At 51.4% G+C, this 18,354-nt stretch overlaps 2 protein-coding genes across 9 annotated transcripts in view; both read left to right on the top strand.

Moving 5' to 3' along the window:
* LOC126285025 (copper-transporting ATPase 1) overlaps positions 1-18,354 on the top strand; it is a 535,387-nt gene that overhangs the window by 389,568 nt on the left and 127,465 nt on the right. The window lies entirely within an intron of this gene.
* LOC126285026 (uncharacterized) lies at positions 699-3,231 on the top strand. The gene is made up of 2 exons (XM_049984350.1): positions 699-1,420; positions 2,135-3,231. Exons 1-2 carry the CDS (start codon positions 719-721, stop codon positions 3,143-3,145), a joined length of 1,713 nt encoding a protein of 570 aa, XP_049840307.1. The 5' UTR covers positions 699-718; the 3' UTR covers positions 3,146-3,231.

Consider the following 18,354-nt stretch of genomic DNA (forward strand, 5'->3'; position numbering starts at 1 on the left):
CAGAGCCACTGACATGCATTGGTCTGTTATCACGATGTGCGGTACAAAATCTGTTTGACTGAAATGATTCTGACTCTCTGAAGAGAGCGAGAACCGTAGTCAGTTAAAAAGTAATTGAAAAACAGAAACATAAAACTATCGATGATTGTTTCCCAGAAGTGAACTGAAAACAAGTGGTCCGAAGTACAGTTTGATGTAAGTATAGTTCGGTAAATAAATGCTTATTTTGTACATCTGCACTTTAAAATCCACCTTATGGAGTGTGGCTGATGGAACTTTTTACACCACTAGATTTTCCCACCACTTAGTGCTCCATTCAAGAATGTTGTGTGGGAAGTGTAGTAGTTGAAGTTCCGTAAGACTGCTAAATTATGTTTTTTTTTTCTTTTTGTTTTTCTCCAATGAATAAGCCCGTAAACTTTCCAAGTGTGACAGGTATCTAATTTTATAAATACAAAATAGCAATTTCCAGTTGAAACATGTGGTATATTTTCGATTATCTGCGCAGTCTCGGGTCGATATTTATTTGGGCAATCGAGAGCTCACTGTATTTCGATCTCTACCAGTTTGTCCTCATCAGTCACATCGCAGAGAGTCGTTTCAGGGTGTGTGGACAGTAGTTGGAATGTCACGATTACTGCTGGTCCGTGCTGGTTGGGAGGTCAATACAGTGACGGTATTGCCAGGCGACACCATGGCAACGTTGCTAGGCGACCGCATGGCGCTGGAATGCGGCGTTGCTAGGAGACAGCACGATACAACGCCATTGTTGGGTGAAGGCGCGGGCCATGGCAGCGTTGCTAGGCGATGGCGCGGTACTGCACTGCGGCGTTGCCAGGCGACAGCTCGGTACTGCACTGCACGGTACCGTTGCCGGGCGACGGCTCGGTACTGCTCTGTAGCGTTGCCGGGCGACGGCTCGGTACTGCACTGTGGCGTTGCCAGCGACGGCTCGGTACTGCACTGCGGCGTTGCCGGGCGACGGCTCGGTACTGCACTGCGGCGTTGCCGGGCGACGGCTCGGTACTGCACTGCGGCGTTGCCGGGCGACGGCTCGGTACTGCACTGCGGCGTTGCCGGGCGACGGCTCGGTACTGCACTGCGGCGTTGCCGGGCGACGGCTCGGTACTGCACTGCGGCGTTGCCGGGCGACGGCTCGGTACTGCACTGCGGCGTTGCCGGGCGACGGCTCGGAGCTGCACTGCGGCGTTGCCGGGCGACGGCTCGGAGCTGCACTGCGGCGTTGCCAGGCGACGGCTCGGAGCTACACTGCGGCGTTGCCAGGCGACGGCTCGGTGCTGCACTGTGGCGTTGCCAGGCGACGGCTCGGTGCTGCACTGTGGCGTTGCCAGGCGACGGCTCGGTGCTGCACTGTGGCGTTGCCAGGCGACGGCTCGGTGCTGCACTGTGGCGTTGCCAGGCGACGGCTCGGTGCTGCGCTGTGGCGTTGCCAGGCGACGGCTCGGTGCTGCGCTGTGGCGTTGCCAGGCGACGGCTCGGTGCTGCGCTGTGGCGTTGCCAGGCGACGGCTCGGTGCTGCGCTGTGGCGTTGCCAGGCGACGGCTCGGTGCTGCGCTGCGGCGTTGCCAGGCGACGGCTCGGTGCTGCACTGCGGCGTTGCCAGGCGACGGCTCGGTGCTGCACTGCGGCGTTGCCAGGCGACGGCTCGGTGCTGCACTGCGGCGTTGCCAGGCGACGGCTCGGTGCTGCACTGCGGCGTTGCCAGGCGACGGCTCGGTGCTGCGCTGTGGCGTTGCCGGGCGACGGCTCGGTACTGCACTGCGGCGTTGCCAGGCGACGGCTCGGTACTGCACTGCGGCGTTGCCGGGCGACGGCTCGGTACTGCACTGCGGCGTTGCCGGGCGACGGCTCGGTACTGCACTGCGGCGTTGCCGGGCGACGGCTCGGTACTGCACTGCGGCGTTGCCGGGCGACGGCTCGGTACTGCACTGCGGCGTTGCCGGGCGACGGCTCGGTACTGCACTGCGGCGTTGCCGGGCGACGGCTCGGTACTGCACTGCGGCGTTGCCGGGCGACGGCTCGGTACTGCACTGCGGCGTTGCCGGGCGACGGCTCGGTACTGCACTGCGGCGTTGCCGGGCGACGGCTCGGAGCTGCACTGCGGCGTTGCCAGGCGACGGCTCGGAGCTACACTGCGGCGTTGCCAGGCGACGGCTCGGTGCTGCACTGCGGCGTTGCCAGGCGACGGCTCGGTGCTGCACTGTGGCGTTGCCAGGCGACGGCTCGGTGCTGCACTGTGGCGTTGCCAGGCGACGGCTCGGTGCTGCGCTGTGGCGTTGCCAGGCGACGGCTCGGTGCTGCGCTGTGGCGTTGCCAGGCGACGGCTCGGTGCTGCGCTGTGGCGTTGCCAGGCGACGGCTCGGTGCTGCGCTGTGGCGTTGCCAGGCGACGGCTCGGTGCTGCGCTGTGGCGTTGCCAGGCGACGGCTCGGTGCTGCGCTGTGGCGTTGCCAGGCGACGGCTCGGTGCTGCGCTGTGGCGTTGCCGGGCGACGGCTCGGTGCTGCACTGTGGCGTTGCCGGGCGACGGCTCGGTGCTGCACTGTGGCGTTGCCGGGCGACGGCTCGGTGCTGCACTGTGGCGTTGCCGGGCGACGGCTCGGTGCTGCACTGTGGCGTTGCCGGGCGACGGCTCGGTGCTGCACTGCGGCGTTGCCGGGCTACGGCTCGGTACTGCACTGCGGCGTTGCCGGGCGACGGCTCGGAGCTGCACTGCGGCGTTGCCGGGCGACGGCTCGGAGCTGCACTGCGGCGTTGCCGGGCGACGGCTCGGAGCTGCACTGCGGCGTTGCCGGGCGACGGCTCGGTGCTGCACTGCGGCGTTGCCAGGCGACGGCTCGGTGCTGCACTGCGGCGTTGCCAGGCGACGGCTCGGTGCTGCGCTGTGGCGTTGCCAGGCGACGGCTCGGTGCTGCAATGGGGCGTTGCCGGGCGACGGCTCGGTACTGCACTGCGGCTTTGCCGGGCGACGGCTCGGTGCTGCACTGCGGCGTTGCCGGGCGACGGCTCGGTGCTGCACTGCGGCGTTGCCGGGCGACAGCACGGTACGGCATCGAGGCGTTCCTAGGCTACGGCATTGGGGCGCACGCGGCGCTTGCGGCGGCGCTTTTCGGCCGCCTCGAGTAACTTCTGGTAGTAGTCGTCGCCATCTTTGGGCACGTTGACCACCTTCTCGCAGCCCTCGCCACCGGCGGCCGTGGGGCAGTTGGCGGGCGGGTCCACCAGGTTGAGCGGGTTGGTGTCGCGGTCGACGCAGGTCGGATTGCCGGTGTAGGAGCTGATCCCCACGGTGGAGTTCGGGGGGACGCCGGCGCGGGGGCAGGGGTCGCCGAGGCGGCGGCAGCGGCCGAACAGCGGCACGAACGTGGCTCCGCCACCGCCCGCGTTCTCGCGCCGGCACTCGTCGGCGCCGCAGTCGCCGCCGGGCCGCAGCACCTGGCCGCGCGCGCACGGGCCGCGCCGGAACAGCGGCCAGCAGCGGCCCGAGTCCTCCGGCGCGGGCGGCGCCGTCGTCAGGTACAGCGGCACCCCCCAGCCTCCGCTGCTGGCACCCCCGCTGGCGGCGGCTGCGGGGGCGGTGGGCCGCACGTGGCCGGGCAGGCAGGCGCACTCGCCCAGGCCGAAGGCGTCCTCGCGCAGCTCGGTGCCCGCGTGCGGGCAGACTCGCGGGCCCTCGCTGATCCTCAGCAGGCACTCGCCCGTCGCGTTCCAGTAGACGGCCGTGGTGCCGCGGTGGCAGCAGCGGCACTGCTTGCACACCGGCGTGGGCTGCGCATGCAGTTAACACTCGTTAAGCACGCTGCAGAAAAAAGTCTGAAATTTACATAGAGTGGGGCAAATACAAGCGGCCCGGAAGAGTGGATTGCATATATCCAGACCCCGTGACGCGCACTCCACTTGTAGGTAATTTCCAAGAATGATTGCCTGTGGTCAGGGGGTCTAAACGATACCTATCGAACGTGCGATCCTAAATCGATCATACGACTCTAGTGGTGGGCTCCAGGCTCAGGTTCGCGTTCACCTTGACCCCAGCTCGCTCCCATAGGAGGTTACCCCAGCCTCGGTATACCACTCGCGGTTTCTCGAACTTCGTTCGAAGTTCATTAATACGATCTTCATTTATACAGATGGCTCTAAGACCAATGACGGTGACGGGTGTTCTTTTATTGTCGGGGCACACAGGTTCAAATACCGGTCTTTACAGCTGAGCTATTTGCCTTCTATCAGGCTGTTCTTTACATCCGCCTCCACCGACCTTCTGCTTATGTCATCTGCTCTGATTCCCTGAGTGCCATCCAGTGCCTCAGTGATCTGTATCCGGTTCACTCTTTCGTGCACCGGATCCAACGCTCTCTTCAGCAGCTGGCGGACGACGGTTCTCTGGTTACCTTTATGTGGGTTCCTGGCCAAGTCGGTATCCGTGGGAATGAAGCTGCAGATGCCGCGGCCAAAGCTGCGGTCCTCCAGCCTCGGACAGCTTCTTGTTGTGTGCCTTCATCTGATTTTAGCAGGGTCATTTGTCAGCGCATTTTATCGCTGTGGCATGCTGATTGGTCTAAACTTACTGCAAACAAGCTTCGGGCCTTGAAACCTCTCCCCACGGCTTGGACGACCTCTTCACGCTCTTCTCGGTGGGAGGAGGTCGTTTTGGCCCGGTTACGGATTGGACACTGCCGGTTCAACCACCGGCATCTGCTGACTGCTGCGCCGGCGCCGTTCTGCCCGTGTGGGCAATTGCTGCCGGTACGTCACATTTTAACGTCCTGTCCGAATTTTAATACACTGCGCATTGATCTTGTTCTGCCGTGTACTCTGGATGACATTTTAGCGGATGACCCAGGAGCTGCTGCTCGCGTTCATTGTTTTATCCACTCGACAAACCTGTCTAAGGACATTTGATTATGCTGTTTTCTTTTAATCCCTTGCATGTTAATGTGCCTTTTATAGCGTTGTCTTTTTAGTTGCTGTTTTAACATTGTGCCTCGCAGTGCATTCATAACTTAGTCTGGGCGCTAATGACCACTGTAGTTGTGCGCCCTAAAACCACAAAAAAAGTTATCATCAATTATTTGTGATTCTCATTTTCATCTGCTTTTCGTCGTTCCGCCAGTTGTTCTAAATTACATACCTCTGTGAATTATCTGTGAGTTGCAAGGGAAACCCAGACGATTTATGTCAGTTTTATGTTCGTAGTGAGTGGGATGTCTGGTGTCCTTGACGTTTCTTCAGCGGATTCTCTCGAATGGAAAAATGTAAGTCCGTGCTTACCCAGTGTACAAAATTATTTGACTTTTTCTCACAAATATGGAGTACTACCGGAGGAGGAGACGAGGAACTGTTTATACTGTAGTGACCACTCATAACGCCCACCACAAGAGTCGCATGAACGGTTTAGTATCGCACGTTCGATATGTGTCGTTTGGACTCCGCGACTTCGATAGGTAATCATTCTTGGAAATTACCCACTTGTGCTTCCGTCACATGATCGACACCGTTTCAGACCATAGTGCCGGTTGTGTAAGTCTAGTGGTGCAAAGGGGACGATGGTAATCACAGTGGAGCAGCGGGTGTCTGTTGTGGAATGTGGTGGGAGCAATGAGATCAGTCGTTGCTGATAAGCTTGATGGTGTCAAAGTGCTACCAAAAAGTGCCATGCAACGCTTAGTCCGCAAATGGAGTCATAGGATGTGTTTTGAACAAGTCAAAAAACATTGCGTATCCACACGCCAGAAAATGTGGTCGCAGTTCACCAGAAAATGCTTCAGAATACTACCAAATCAAGCCGATGCCTGTCGCAAGATGCCGGCATATTACGTTGTTCCTGGAGACGAATACTGCAGTCTGGTCGCGGCCCCAATTGGCCACCCGGTTCACCAGATCTGACAGTGGGCGATTACTTTGTATGGGGAGACCTGAAGTTTGAGGTCTGTCACAACAACCCTCATAGTCTACAAGAATTGCGGCAGAAGGTTTCGTATGAGATTCTAGCAGTCCCGCTTCGATCCGCTTTCAGCAACTTGCTGACCAGTGCCAAAATATGAATGGTGATCATTTTCAGCATCTGCTGCAGTGTGGTTAGCACTGTATTTCGTTTCCTCTGCTGTTGTGTTTCTTTGTATGATGGCAGTCTTTTCTTCAGACCACTGTTATTTGCCTCACCAAGTGTCATATGATTTTGAAGCTTCCTGCATTTCAGTTTCATGTATTAAAAATTCCTTTTATGCAGGATGATTCAGCTGCCACTGCCGATGAGTTTTCTGAAATGTGAAACCCCTTCAAAAGCAGTACGCTCATACTATTAGTGCTAAAGAAAAAAAAATGAATAGGCTCTTTTTGTAGGAAATCTAATGTAGGTAATTTTTTTTGTGGAATAAATTTTCGCTGCAGGCCACAGTTTTAGTTGTAGAATAAAAACACGTTTGGAGGCCACTTTTGTAGAGTGTTCTTGAATAATCTGAAAATTATGGCCTCCAGTGAAAACGTCTCGGAGTACAGAATTTAAGTGCATTAAATTTCCTACAAAAAGGACCTGTCTTCTTTGTGCCCCCCCCCCCCCCCCGCCCTCTCTCTCTCTCTCTCTCTCTCTCTCTCTCTCTCTCTCTCTCTCTGACTGATACTTTGCAAATATTTTGCGAGAGGCTATGAAGATCTTGGTCGTGATATTTGAAGCTTTGCGGTTTGCATAAATGCCTCGGCATGGGCAGCTGAATCACCTAGTATAAACCCACACATTGTAAGGCGCCGGTATTTTGGCCACCTTACATGTTAGAATTATTAATTAAAAATTACCAATTTTGTTAATACATATATTTTATATCAAGAGAGATCAAGGGTTAGGGGAGTTGTCACTTTATTAACGGAAGAGCTTGATAGTGCCTAGCTTCTCCCTAACGCACTAAAATTGCTCGGGAAAATAAAATTTTTCGCTGGCTGAAGCAACGAAGAGGCACGGAGCATCCCAAGGGCTGTGGGCAGCAGAGAGGGGCTGACCGAGAGAGCCGCCACACCTAAACTGGACCACGGCGAGGTTACAGGCGACCGCGCAGCCTTTGTCGTCTCGCACCAAAGTGAGGCTGTGAAACGTTGCCTGCACTGGTCGGAGTTTTGAGGGGTTCGAGCTTGAACCTACGAGAAACTTCTGGAAGCGCCGTGTAGGCCGGCAAGCGGTTCAACACTCTGCATGGGTGGGAGGAAATCGCTTCGAATGGAGAACCGTGATTGGCTGTGACCAAAACGGACACTGGAGTAAGGGAGTCTTGGCCAGTCTAACGAGAGGAGCGAGCAGGACAGTCACAGAGCCAGGTTGCTTTGACGTGTTCCTGGCAACGCGTCCAGTGACCAGTCTCTGTCTCAGTAGAGTGGTGGTTGTACTACTTGAAGTGCGAGGATTTTGTTTCTCTCCAGGGAGAGGGACAAGTCGGTACTTCGTTGTGGCGCTGCTGGAATTCAGAAGTGCTCATTTATGCTCGTGCACTACACACACTTGGACTGCAGAGTCTGGTAAACGACTGCGATAAACTCGGTATCTTAAAGCATTGGAGTTTCGTACGCATTAATACGTCCACTGTGTGACCGTATTTGTTTCCTGGGCGCCGCGCTGCAACTCCACGGCGTCGCCTGTCTTCTACGACGCGGAAGATCCCCACTTGGGTGATATTTGCGCATCGAGCTAATAGAGGCGACAGCGAAGTTAAATACGTACAGTTCCACTAGTTGGTCTAGGAGTTATTCGTTGTGGTGGTTAGAACTAACAAAAGGGTTAACAGTATCAACCTTTGCAGTGTTCTTAACGAACCAAAAAGGGTTCGTGTTTGACCAAGTATGTGTTGTGCCAGTCTGGATAGGGTAAATAGTAGGATTTATGATTTTATATGTGTTAGGATACCGTGTTGTGTTTTTACTATTTTTATTTTTATTTTATGATTAAATATTTATTAATTGAATCCTCCTGTCCTCATTTGACTAGGATTAGTCTGTACACTGAATACATTAGACATTAGATATAGCTAAGAATAAATTAAATTTATTTGTCATTCTGTAAAGTTTCGAAAGTAGGTGACGAGGTACCGACAGAAGTAAAGCTGTGAGGACGAGGCGTGAGTCGTGCTTGGGTAGCTCAGTTGGTAGAGCACTTGCCCGCGTAAGGCAAAGTTCACGAGTTCGAGCCTCGGTCCGGCACACAGTTTTCATCTGCCAGAAAGATTCATATCACCGCAGACTCCGCTGCAGAGTGACTACCTCATTTTCTAGTTTCTTTTGAGAATGATCGGTGATAGGGAGCGAACAGTTAGGTGGCGTCCCCTGCCTCCGCACACGGCTGTCTGCAGTCTGCGGTGCTCGGGATTACATACAGGCGCATCGCGAGTTCCCAGCACTGGTGTCGTATGAGAGCCGAACAGGCGCCACTACTGCGGCTTCCGCTGTGAGCCGCTCAGCATTAAGAGTGAGGCTTCTTCCCAGTGTTCCCGCTCCCGTTTGGACTTTCACGCTGACTTCCATCAGCATCAGACATTGGTCGACACACACACTCACAAATGAACGATACCAATACTAGAACACGCCCCCCGCCCCTCAAGCAAACTTCCAATTCTGATAAACTTAAGAGTGCTTGAAGCGAATGCGCCACCGAGCCTTAAGACATTTCCGTTACGTTTTCCACTGAATAGCCGCAGAATTTGCTCATCTCCTAGCTTATATCGATCTAGGATTTGTTGCGCAACGATTAGTCCCACCGCTACTGCAAAAAATCGTGACGCACTCCCTTGCTAATAAAACGAAGCAACAAAAAAAATCTTGTGCGCAAAATTGTTGAATAATATCGTTTGCGCTCGCCCGTTCTGCAGGAGCCTAGAACGTATTCTGAGCACAGACAGTGTGATGTTCCTGGAAGAAAATTAAGTTCTCTCAAAGGATAAGCACGGATTCAGGGAAAAACACACTTGTGAAACACACTTAGCAAACAACAGATGCAGGTGAATATATGTAATGAGGTCTCCCTAGACTTCTCTGTAACCGCGCGGGATTAGCCGAGCGGTCCAAGACGCTGCAGTCATCGACTGTGCAGCTGGTCCTGGCGGAGGTTCGAGTCCTCCCTCGGGCATGTGTGTGTGTGTGTGTGTGTGTGTGTGTGTGTGTGTGTGTGTGTGTGTTTGTCACTAGGATAATTTAGGTTAAGTAGTGTGTAAGCTTATGGACTGATGACTTAGCAGTTAAGTCCCATAAGATTTCACACACATTTGGACTTTTTTTTTTTTTATTAACAGGCTCTTGAAGACGTAAGACATAGCACCATTGTCGACTGCTAAGGAAACAAATTGTCTTTATTTTACAGCCTCGTTTAGCGCAGCCACAGTTATGTATAGGTTAATACCGTCTTTCGCGACAGGACTGTAGTAAAATACCATAACCTAGCGAGGTGGCGCAATGATTAGCACACTGGACTCGCATTCGGAAGAACGACGGTTCAAACCTGCGTCCGGGCATCTTGATTTAGGTTTCTCGTGGTTTCCCTAAATCGCTTCGGAGAAATGCCTGGATGATTCCTTTGAAAGGGCACAGCCGATTTCTTTCCCTACTACGAACATGTGCTCCGTCTCTAATGATGTCGTTGTCGACGGGACATCAAACACTAATTCTTCGTCCCATACCATATAGGAGTATCGGGGCATATCGGACGTATACAAAAAAAATGGTAGTAGTTTTGGTTACAGGTTTATTTGACGCAGAGGAAAGCGTCACGGAAGTGCCGAATACCACGAACTGGCACATTGTTGAAGAGAGACGCCATTATCCCGCGAAATCCCATTTAAAAAGTTTAAGGAACCAGCGTTAAATGTGGGAGCTAGAAACGTAGTGCAAAACTCAACGTGTCGCTCGCGATGCTAAGATGACACTAGTTTGCTTCGTGCTCGACGGCGTTCAAGCGACATCTTCCCCTCTCCAAAGGCTAATGGAACTGGAAGAAGCTGTTATGAGCTGTTGTACCCCATGCCATGTAGTTGTGCGATTCGCAGACGTAGATGATACAGCTGCAGTGTCAAAAAGTGCGTGCGTGTCTGCTTTTGTAGTGCACAAATAAATAGCGTGTCCTAAATAAATTAAGAGCGTAGACTGTTGATCATTTCACATTAAGACTTCACTTGTCCAGGTGCTTTGTATCGAGAACGCACTTTTTGTTATGAGTACATCCTACATAGAACTGTCACGAATAGCTTGAAGTAGTGTGGGGTGTGACCCAAAGAGACTTAGTGCTGTTGCAGCATCTCTTTATTCACACTTTTGCATTTTAAATTAGACTTCACTGTCTGAGAGTCCGTTCTTAGTAATGAAGGGTCGACTAATTACATCAACCTAAGTCAACAGATTTAAAATACTGTTGCTATTCGTTAACTTAACACTGTTGACATTTAAACTGAGGTTTGATGCGCTATATTTGAAAATGAGTCAGAGATTAGATATTTTCTTAGGCGACCTTCGGTGGACCCGCTAGAGGATTTTTTTTTCACCCTGTTTTCAATGCCCTGACTGTTGTTTACAAGTGATAACTATGGAAATGGCAAACAAGCGACGTACTTAATTGGGACCTAATCTTCACGCTGTAGACTGATCAAACAAACCATCCCGCTCTCCCGGCTTTGCGGGAAGCGACTACGTCTAATAGCATCAATGTTGGTGAAATAAGAAAGTAAAGTAACACCATCAAGACAGCGTACAGGCAAGCAGTTCATCTGAAGTTGCATCTGGGACGCAGAAGAAAACGATCGTTGTTTTCTCCAGAGTCGGCAGTTGCTTCGATAACACTTTCAGAACAGGAAAGGAAAGCAAGGCTATAATGCTAGAACCAAAAATAGTCTTCACTCAAAGTTTACAACGGCTTGTTATTACTACAGGAAGGAATAAGATGCACGATTACCCATACAGGGTGATTTCAGGGCTGATAGTGAACGGTAAATATATCCATTTAAGTTTCGGAAACGACAAAGTCGAAAGCTGCAAGCGAAAATTGGCCTGATACGTCTGATAGCACACCTCTTGTGCTGCAAGCTTTTCGTTTTCCATACATGGAGAGGTGGTGGTATGGGCCAAAACAAGGCAGAAATGTCCAGTAAACATGGGCTCTGAAGTGCGTACCATAAGACCTGTGAGCACTCCTTCATTTTTGCTATTGTGAAAGATACCTACTCTGCTGAACAGGAGCTCATAATTCTTAAACTAGGAATTTTAGATCCCGTGCGTTGACAATTTTTTTCATGTTTTTGTCCACACAACTTTCTTCGCAAATATGGAAAGCAAAGAGCTTACAGTAGGAGAGGTCAACTGCCAGAGCAATCGGAACGACTTTTCGCATGTAAGTTTAGACTAGTTCGTTTCCCAACCAGGTTCCCTTACCCGAAATTGGTGCATTTTATCCTTATCCATCACGACGCGAGCACTGTCTGTATCTACCAATACATCAGATATTAAATGTCTCATGGGTAATTTAGTTTAGCTGAAGAACGAATGACGGAACATTCTTTTTCGCAGCTTCGTTCACTCCGTTGATTGATTGGTTGATCATCGTATGAAATGGGTGGCTGTTTAGGTTCTGCCGCCTATTGGAAAAAGGTTTTTATGTGTTTCGTGTGGGAGTTGTGCGTAAGTGTGTGTTGAGTGCGTGTAGGTGACCGTAATAGGTATGGCGACGTATCGTGTTTCTGTTGTTACGGATGAAGACAAGGGACAACGTGAATTGCGGTGCCGGCACAGGGCCTATTCGTGTCCCATAGCACCGAGGGGGACACGGGCTCAACGTCCTCGTCAAGCGGGCGGTGGAATTTGATGCAGGGCGTTGGCTGTAGTCTGGTGATCGGGAGCTTTGTAGACTTCCTCCCTACGGGGCGACCAAGTACCTGGTGACAGAAACGTTTTTCCGCTACCAGTGTTCGAAGTGGCTATCTCAGAGTCGAAAGCCAACGACACAAGGACCTCGGCTGTGGAGTTCCTCGTGTAATGACCATGACGGTGAAGTGAGGGAACCTATATAGGTCCACATGGGACCCTCACGCTTAGCCGTGCGCGCAAGCACGTCGCTTCCGGCATTCGGGGAAGCGCGGCGGTCTCGGATCGAATCCGACGAGGGGCTGAGTCGCGGTCGGTCTGGTTGTTTGCAGGCGGATTCCCACATTTGACTAGGTGAATAGCGGTCTTATACCCACGTCCTGTCTCAGTTACATGATGCGCAAATATTTAGATAAGGTTCGCACACTTTCGCATAGGATAACACTACATGCAGACAACTCGATACAAAATTGCATTGGGTGGGGGGGGGGGGGGGGGGGGTAAGGATTGGCAACAGGAAGGGCTTCTGGCTACCCTCCACCACAAACGTTGCCAAATCGAATAATTAACATGTCGACCCCGTGATAATACGGCAGAAACGACAGTAATAAGAAAGAAAGAAAGACACAGAGCCGCCTGTAAGAGGAAGGGCAGTTGCACTAGAGTACTCCACGCGCTACGCACCACCCGGGGCTTGCAGTGTACGTATCGAGATGTCGAAGTAAGGCAGGATGTCGCGGCAACCGACAGACACAGCAGGTCAAGGCTCGGGGCTACGCTCCGAACTGGTTCGCGTTATGTAGGTTGAGCGTCTCCTTTCTACACAGCCAGAGGATGGCAGTGCTGGAGTCTCAGCAAAGTGGAAGCAGAGTAAGCTTGTCATCTTCGTACGGTGCGGGTTTGCACAGCCTGTGTTTTCAACTTTGCTGACACATATTTAGAGGGAATTAGACTCTTTAAAGCGGATTACATTGGAGAATGAACTGCACGTACACTACCTGATGAAAAGTGCGTCCGCCGGCTTCAACTCGACCGGGGACACTTTCAATGAGGGGCCTCAATATCTGTGGTGCAACGGCAGCCCAGTCCTCCATAAGAGCCGAATCCATAGAAGACAGTAACGTTGGACGTTGTAATCTGAAACGAAGTCGCAGGTGCAACTCGTTCCACTGGCTACAGGTCGGGAGTCTGGACAGGAATATCATCATCCGCGATCCATTGTATCACAGACGCTGCCTGCCTTATGACACGGTGCACTGTCACGCTCATCCAAGCAATAATCTCCTCCGAACTGTTCTTCCACTGTGCGCTATGCACAGTGGTGTAAAAAGTGTTCACATCCTTCCGCATTTAGTGCTTTCTTAAGCGGAATAAGGAGACCATACCGTACTTCGCTGTTGGTACTACACTTGACAGGTGGCATTCGCCGTACCCAAACACTCGCATTGGATTGCTACATAATATATTTTGGTTTATCGCGGCAAATTATTCATTATTTTCTCCTAGTAAACTGCGCCTAACGACAGGCAAAAATCTAAACGTCCTAGATGGCCAAGAATACATGACAATTCTTACCGATCCATCTTCCGGGAAATGTTAACTCTTGAAAAAGTCATCGGACGACAAGAATGTGCAGGTACGATGTTATCCCGGAAGTCGTTGTAGTCAAAGAAACCTCTTCTGTCAATGCGGTGGCACTGTACGCCCGTGCGGCCACACAACACGCGCAATCAGCTGACTGTCTAGGGCACCACATCACATATTTACAGAGAAGCGTTGCTGAAAATGTCTCCTCGCAAAGGCAGTTGGATTTTCGTCAGACCAGTGATGTGAGTCACGAATTTGGTTCCGTCACGAGTTAAAGTGGCTGCATCGATAGAAGAATATTGGCGGAAGTACTCGCGAATCTGCAATGAGCCAACTATAAAGTTTCCATCGTGTCCATTCATCTCCTTCTCGAAGCTGTCGAGTCAAGTGTAAATGTTGACGATAGAGGTCGTGCATGTTCTTGTCTCTGGAGCACTGACATGCGTCGAGATTATGCGTGTGCTCGCCATAAGACTGCTTTCAACAAACCGAATAATGTTTTCCACTTTGTCCTCACCCTAGCTATTTGTATGTTCACTGCACCATTCTCGCGCAGTTTAGTGGAACGACGAATAAACACTCTTCAGTCTGGTTGTCTGCTGTCTGAAAATTGTCTACTGTATTCTCAAAAGCAGCGTTTCCATTATGAAACACGTACTTGCTTCGCATTTGTAAATCGTTCGACATGCTTAAAAGGGACAACAGAACTGACACCACAGTCACAGCTGAAAAATTCACTTAGGTAAACTCAAGACCAACTGCGCCTCTTGAGCTTAAAAACAGACACGAGAATCTATAAATAGACAGTTTCTGGAGTACCAACACGCGAAGTAAAAAGTTGTATTCAACCAGCAGCTCCTCTGTAAGCAACATAAACTGGAGCCATCTTAACGTGGAATACGTTTTTCGAATTAGTCTATACCATGTCGTCCTAAAACACACGGATGGAAAAGAAACCACAGCACCAAAAACTGATTAATGTAGAGTAATGAAATTTTATACTACATTTGTCGAGGTAACTTATTTAAGTGATAAACGTTTCAAAATCACAGGTTAATGTACGCGCGAAATAAACCGTTCCAAATGCGATATGCTGGTACATTAATAACCGGTGTGACCGCCAGAGTGTTGAATGCAAGCACGCAAACGTGCACGCATTGTGTTGTATAGCTTCCGGATGTCAGTATGTCGGATGGTGTTCCATGAACTTGGTCGCTCAATACTATTTGTAGATGACGATGGAGTCGTGGTCCACTGGTGTCCTATATGTGCTCGATTGGAGAGACATCTGGCGATCAAGCAGGCGAAGGCAACATTTCGACCCTCTGTAGAGCATGTTGGGTTACAACAGCGATAAGTGGGCGGACGTTATCCTGTTGGAAGACACCACTTGAAGTGCTGTCCATGAATGCGAGCATAGCAGTCCAAATCACCAGGCTGACGTACACATTTGAAATCAGGGAGCGTGGGATAACCACGGGAGTGTTCCTTTGATATGAAATCGCACCCCAGGCCATAATGCCAGGGGCACGTCCCGTGTGTCTAGGGCGCAGACAGCTTGTTTGAAGGCCCTCAGCTAGCCCCCTCCTAACCAGCAAACGAACATCACTGGCTCAGTAAACAGAACAGACTTCCACCCAGTCCTCCAACGAGATCTTGCTTTACACCACTGAAGGCGCACGCAGCGGTGGTTTGGGGTCACGGAATGCACGCCATAGGCCGTCTGGCTCAGAGCTGTCCTTGAAGTAACCGATCCGTAAGAGTTCGTCGTGTCACTGTGGTGCCAGTTGCGCTGATTGCCGCTGCTGATGCAGTACGACGCGCCACTGCAACTCTCTTCCCTCTCGGTATGACACGTGACCGTGCGAAGCCCGGTCTTCTTGCGACAGTACATTCTGATGACCACCGCTGCCAGCAGTCTACATCTACACTTATACTCCGCAAGCCACTCAACGGTGTGTGGCGGAGGGCACTTTACGTGCCACTGTCATTACCTCCCTTTCCTGTTAGTCGCGTATGGTTCGCGGGAAGAACGACTGCCGGAAAGCCTCCGTGCGCGCTCGAATCTCTCTAATTTTACATTCGTGATATCCTCGGGAGGTATAAGTAGGCGGAAGCAATATATTCGATACCTCATTCAGAAACGCACCCTCTCGAAACCTGGACAGCAAGCTACACCGCGATGCAGAGCGCCTTTCTTGCAGAGTCTGCTACTTGAGTTTGCTAAACGTATCCGTAACGCTATCACGCTTACCAAATAACCCTATGACGAAATGCGCCGCTCTTCTTTGGATCTTCTCTATCTCCTCTGTCAACCCGATCTGGTACGGATCCCACACTGATGAGCAATACTCAAGTATAGGTCAAACGAGTGTTTTGTAAGCCACCTCCTTCGTTGATGGACTACATTTTCTCTCCCAATGAATCTGAACCTGGCACCCGCCTTAACAACAATTAATTACCGACACAGTCATGTACAGTGGCTACATTCCTGCCAAGCCTTTCAGTTGTATCACAGAAGGAACATTCAGCTTCTCGTAGCCCTATTACACGACCCCGTTCAAACTCGATGAGGTGTCGATAATGGCGTCTTTGTCGCCTTAAAGCCATTCTTGACTGACATCAACTCACCACGTCCAATATAACTATCACTCACGACCTTTACGTCGTGCATTTGAAGCAAATGCGAATGGCACCCTCATAGTGGCGTTATTAGCGCCACTCTTATGCGACTGGCGCGTAATTTTGAATGGACATATTTCCTATGTACAAACACGCCTACCATTTTTTTTGGTATCGCACAGCTGCTTATTAGTGTTGCAATTTCTTTCCGTCAGTGTATTTACGGTTCTTCCTCAAATACACTACTGGCTATTAAAATTGCTACACCACGAAGATGACGTGCTACAGACGCGAAATTTAACCGACAGGAAGAAGATGCTGTGATATGCAAATGATTAGCTTTTCAGAGCATTAACACAACGCTGGCGCCAGTGGCGACACCTACAACGTGCTGACATGAGGAAAGTTTCCAACCGATTTCTCATACACAAACAGAAGTTGACCGGCGTTGCCTGGTGAAACGTTGTTGTGATGCCTCGTGTAAGGAGGAGAAATGCGTACCATCACGTTTCCGATTTTGATAAAGGTCGGGTTGTAACCTATCAAGATTGCGGTTTATCGCATCGCGACATTGCTGCTCGCATTGGTCGAGATCCAATGACTGTTAGCAGAATATGGAATCGGTGGGTTCAGGAGGGTAATACGGAAGACCGTGCTGTATCCCAACGGCCTCGTATCACTAGCAGTCGATACGACAGGCATCTTATCCACATGGTTGTAACGGATCGTGCAGCCACGTCTCGATCACTGAGTCAGCAGATGGGAACGTTTGCAAGACAACAACCATCTGCACGAACAGTTCGACGACGTTTGTAGCAGCATGGACTATCAGCTCGGAGACCATGGCAGCGGTTACCCTTGACGCTGCATCACAGACAGGAGCGCCTGCGAAGGTGTCAACCACGAACCTGGGTGCACGAATGGCAAAACGTCATTTTTTCGGATGAATCCTAGTTCTGTTTACAGCATCATGATGGTTGCGTGCGTGTATTCGTCATCGCCGTACTGGCGTATCACCCGGCGTGATGGTATGGAGTGCTATGGCTTACACGTCTCTGTCACCTCTTGTTCGCATTGACGGCACTTTGAGCAGTGGACGTTACATTTCAGATCCGTAGCTGTACCCTTCATTCGATCCCTGCGAAACCCTACATTTCAGCAGGATAATGTAGGACTGCATGTTGCAGGTCCTGTACGGGCCTTTCTGGGTACAAAAAATGTTCGTCTGCTGCCCTGGCCAGCACATTCTCCAGATATCCCACCAATTGAAAACGTGTGGTCAATGGTGGCCGAGCAACTGGCTCGTCACAATACGCCAGTCACTACTCTTGATGAACTGTGGTATCGTGTTGAAGCTGCGTGGGGAGCTGTTCCTGTACACGCCATACAAGCTCTGTTCGGCTCAATGCCCAAGCGTACTAACGCCGTTGTTACGGCCAGAGGTGGTTGTTCTGGGTACTGATTTCTCAGGGTCTGTGCACCCAAATTGCGTGAAAATGTAATGGCATGTCAGTTCTCGTATAATATATCTGTCCAATGAATACCCGTTTATCATCTGCATTTCTTCTTGGTGTAGCAGTTTTAATGGGTAATAGTGTATCTTGTACTAGTAGCAGGCAATCCAGTATGTGGTAGAGCTCTTCGGGATTTGAGGATAGCGTAAAATGCGCCGCGCTCTTGCCAGGAATGCAGTGACCAGTTGGGCAGCAGGAACAGCGGAATAAGTCGGCGCGTCACGTAACGAGTCGTCCACAATAAGCAGTTGGCCGGGTGGCGCGCAAGGCCTTGGCAGGCTCTCATACTCCTGAGGCGTCGCCCGTACCAGAGTAACGGACGGGGGGCTTGCGGTAAACGCGTACTGTCCCTGGCCCCCAGGCGACGTCGCTGGATCGCTCGCCACTGAGGCGAATATCTGAAGCCAACGAAAACCCGGCTCGTCAACTGTCAGTTAAGACCTCGAACATAAATGTAGAACGCGCTTGCTACCCTATCCATTTCCTCCGCGTCGTTTGAGCATCCTTTCCCTTCTGCAGAACTCTTCAGCCTGTGTTCGCCTTCTGCGAGGTGTGTTCATCAAATTAGCGGGGAATTTACTGGTTTTTGGAAATAATTTTGTGACCGAGCGAGGTGGCGCAGTGGTAAGACACTGGACTCGCATTCGGGAGGACGGCGGTTCAATCCCGCATCCGGCCATCCTGATTTAGGTTTTCCGTGATTTCCTTAAATCGCTCCAGGCAAATGCCGGGATGGTTCCTTTGAAAGGTCACGGCCGACTTCCTTCCCCATCCTTCCCTAATCCGATGAGACCG

This window comes from Schistocerca gregaria, chromosome 8 (assembly GCF_023897955.1).
Source record: "Schistocerca gregaria isolate iqSchGreg1 chromosome 8, iqSchGreg1.2, whole genome shotgun sequence".
Taxonomy (NCBI): domain Eukaryota; kingdom Metazoa; phylum Arthropoda; class Insecta; order Orthoptera; family Acrididae; genus Schistocerca; species Schistocerca gregaria.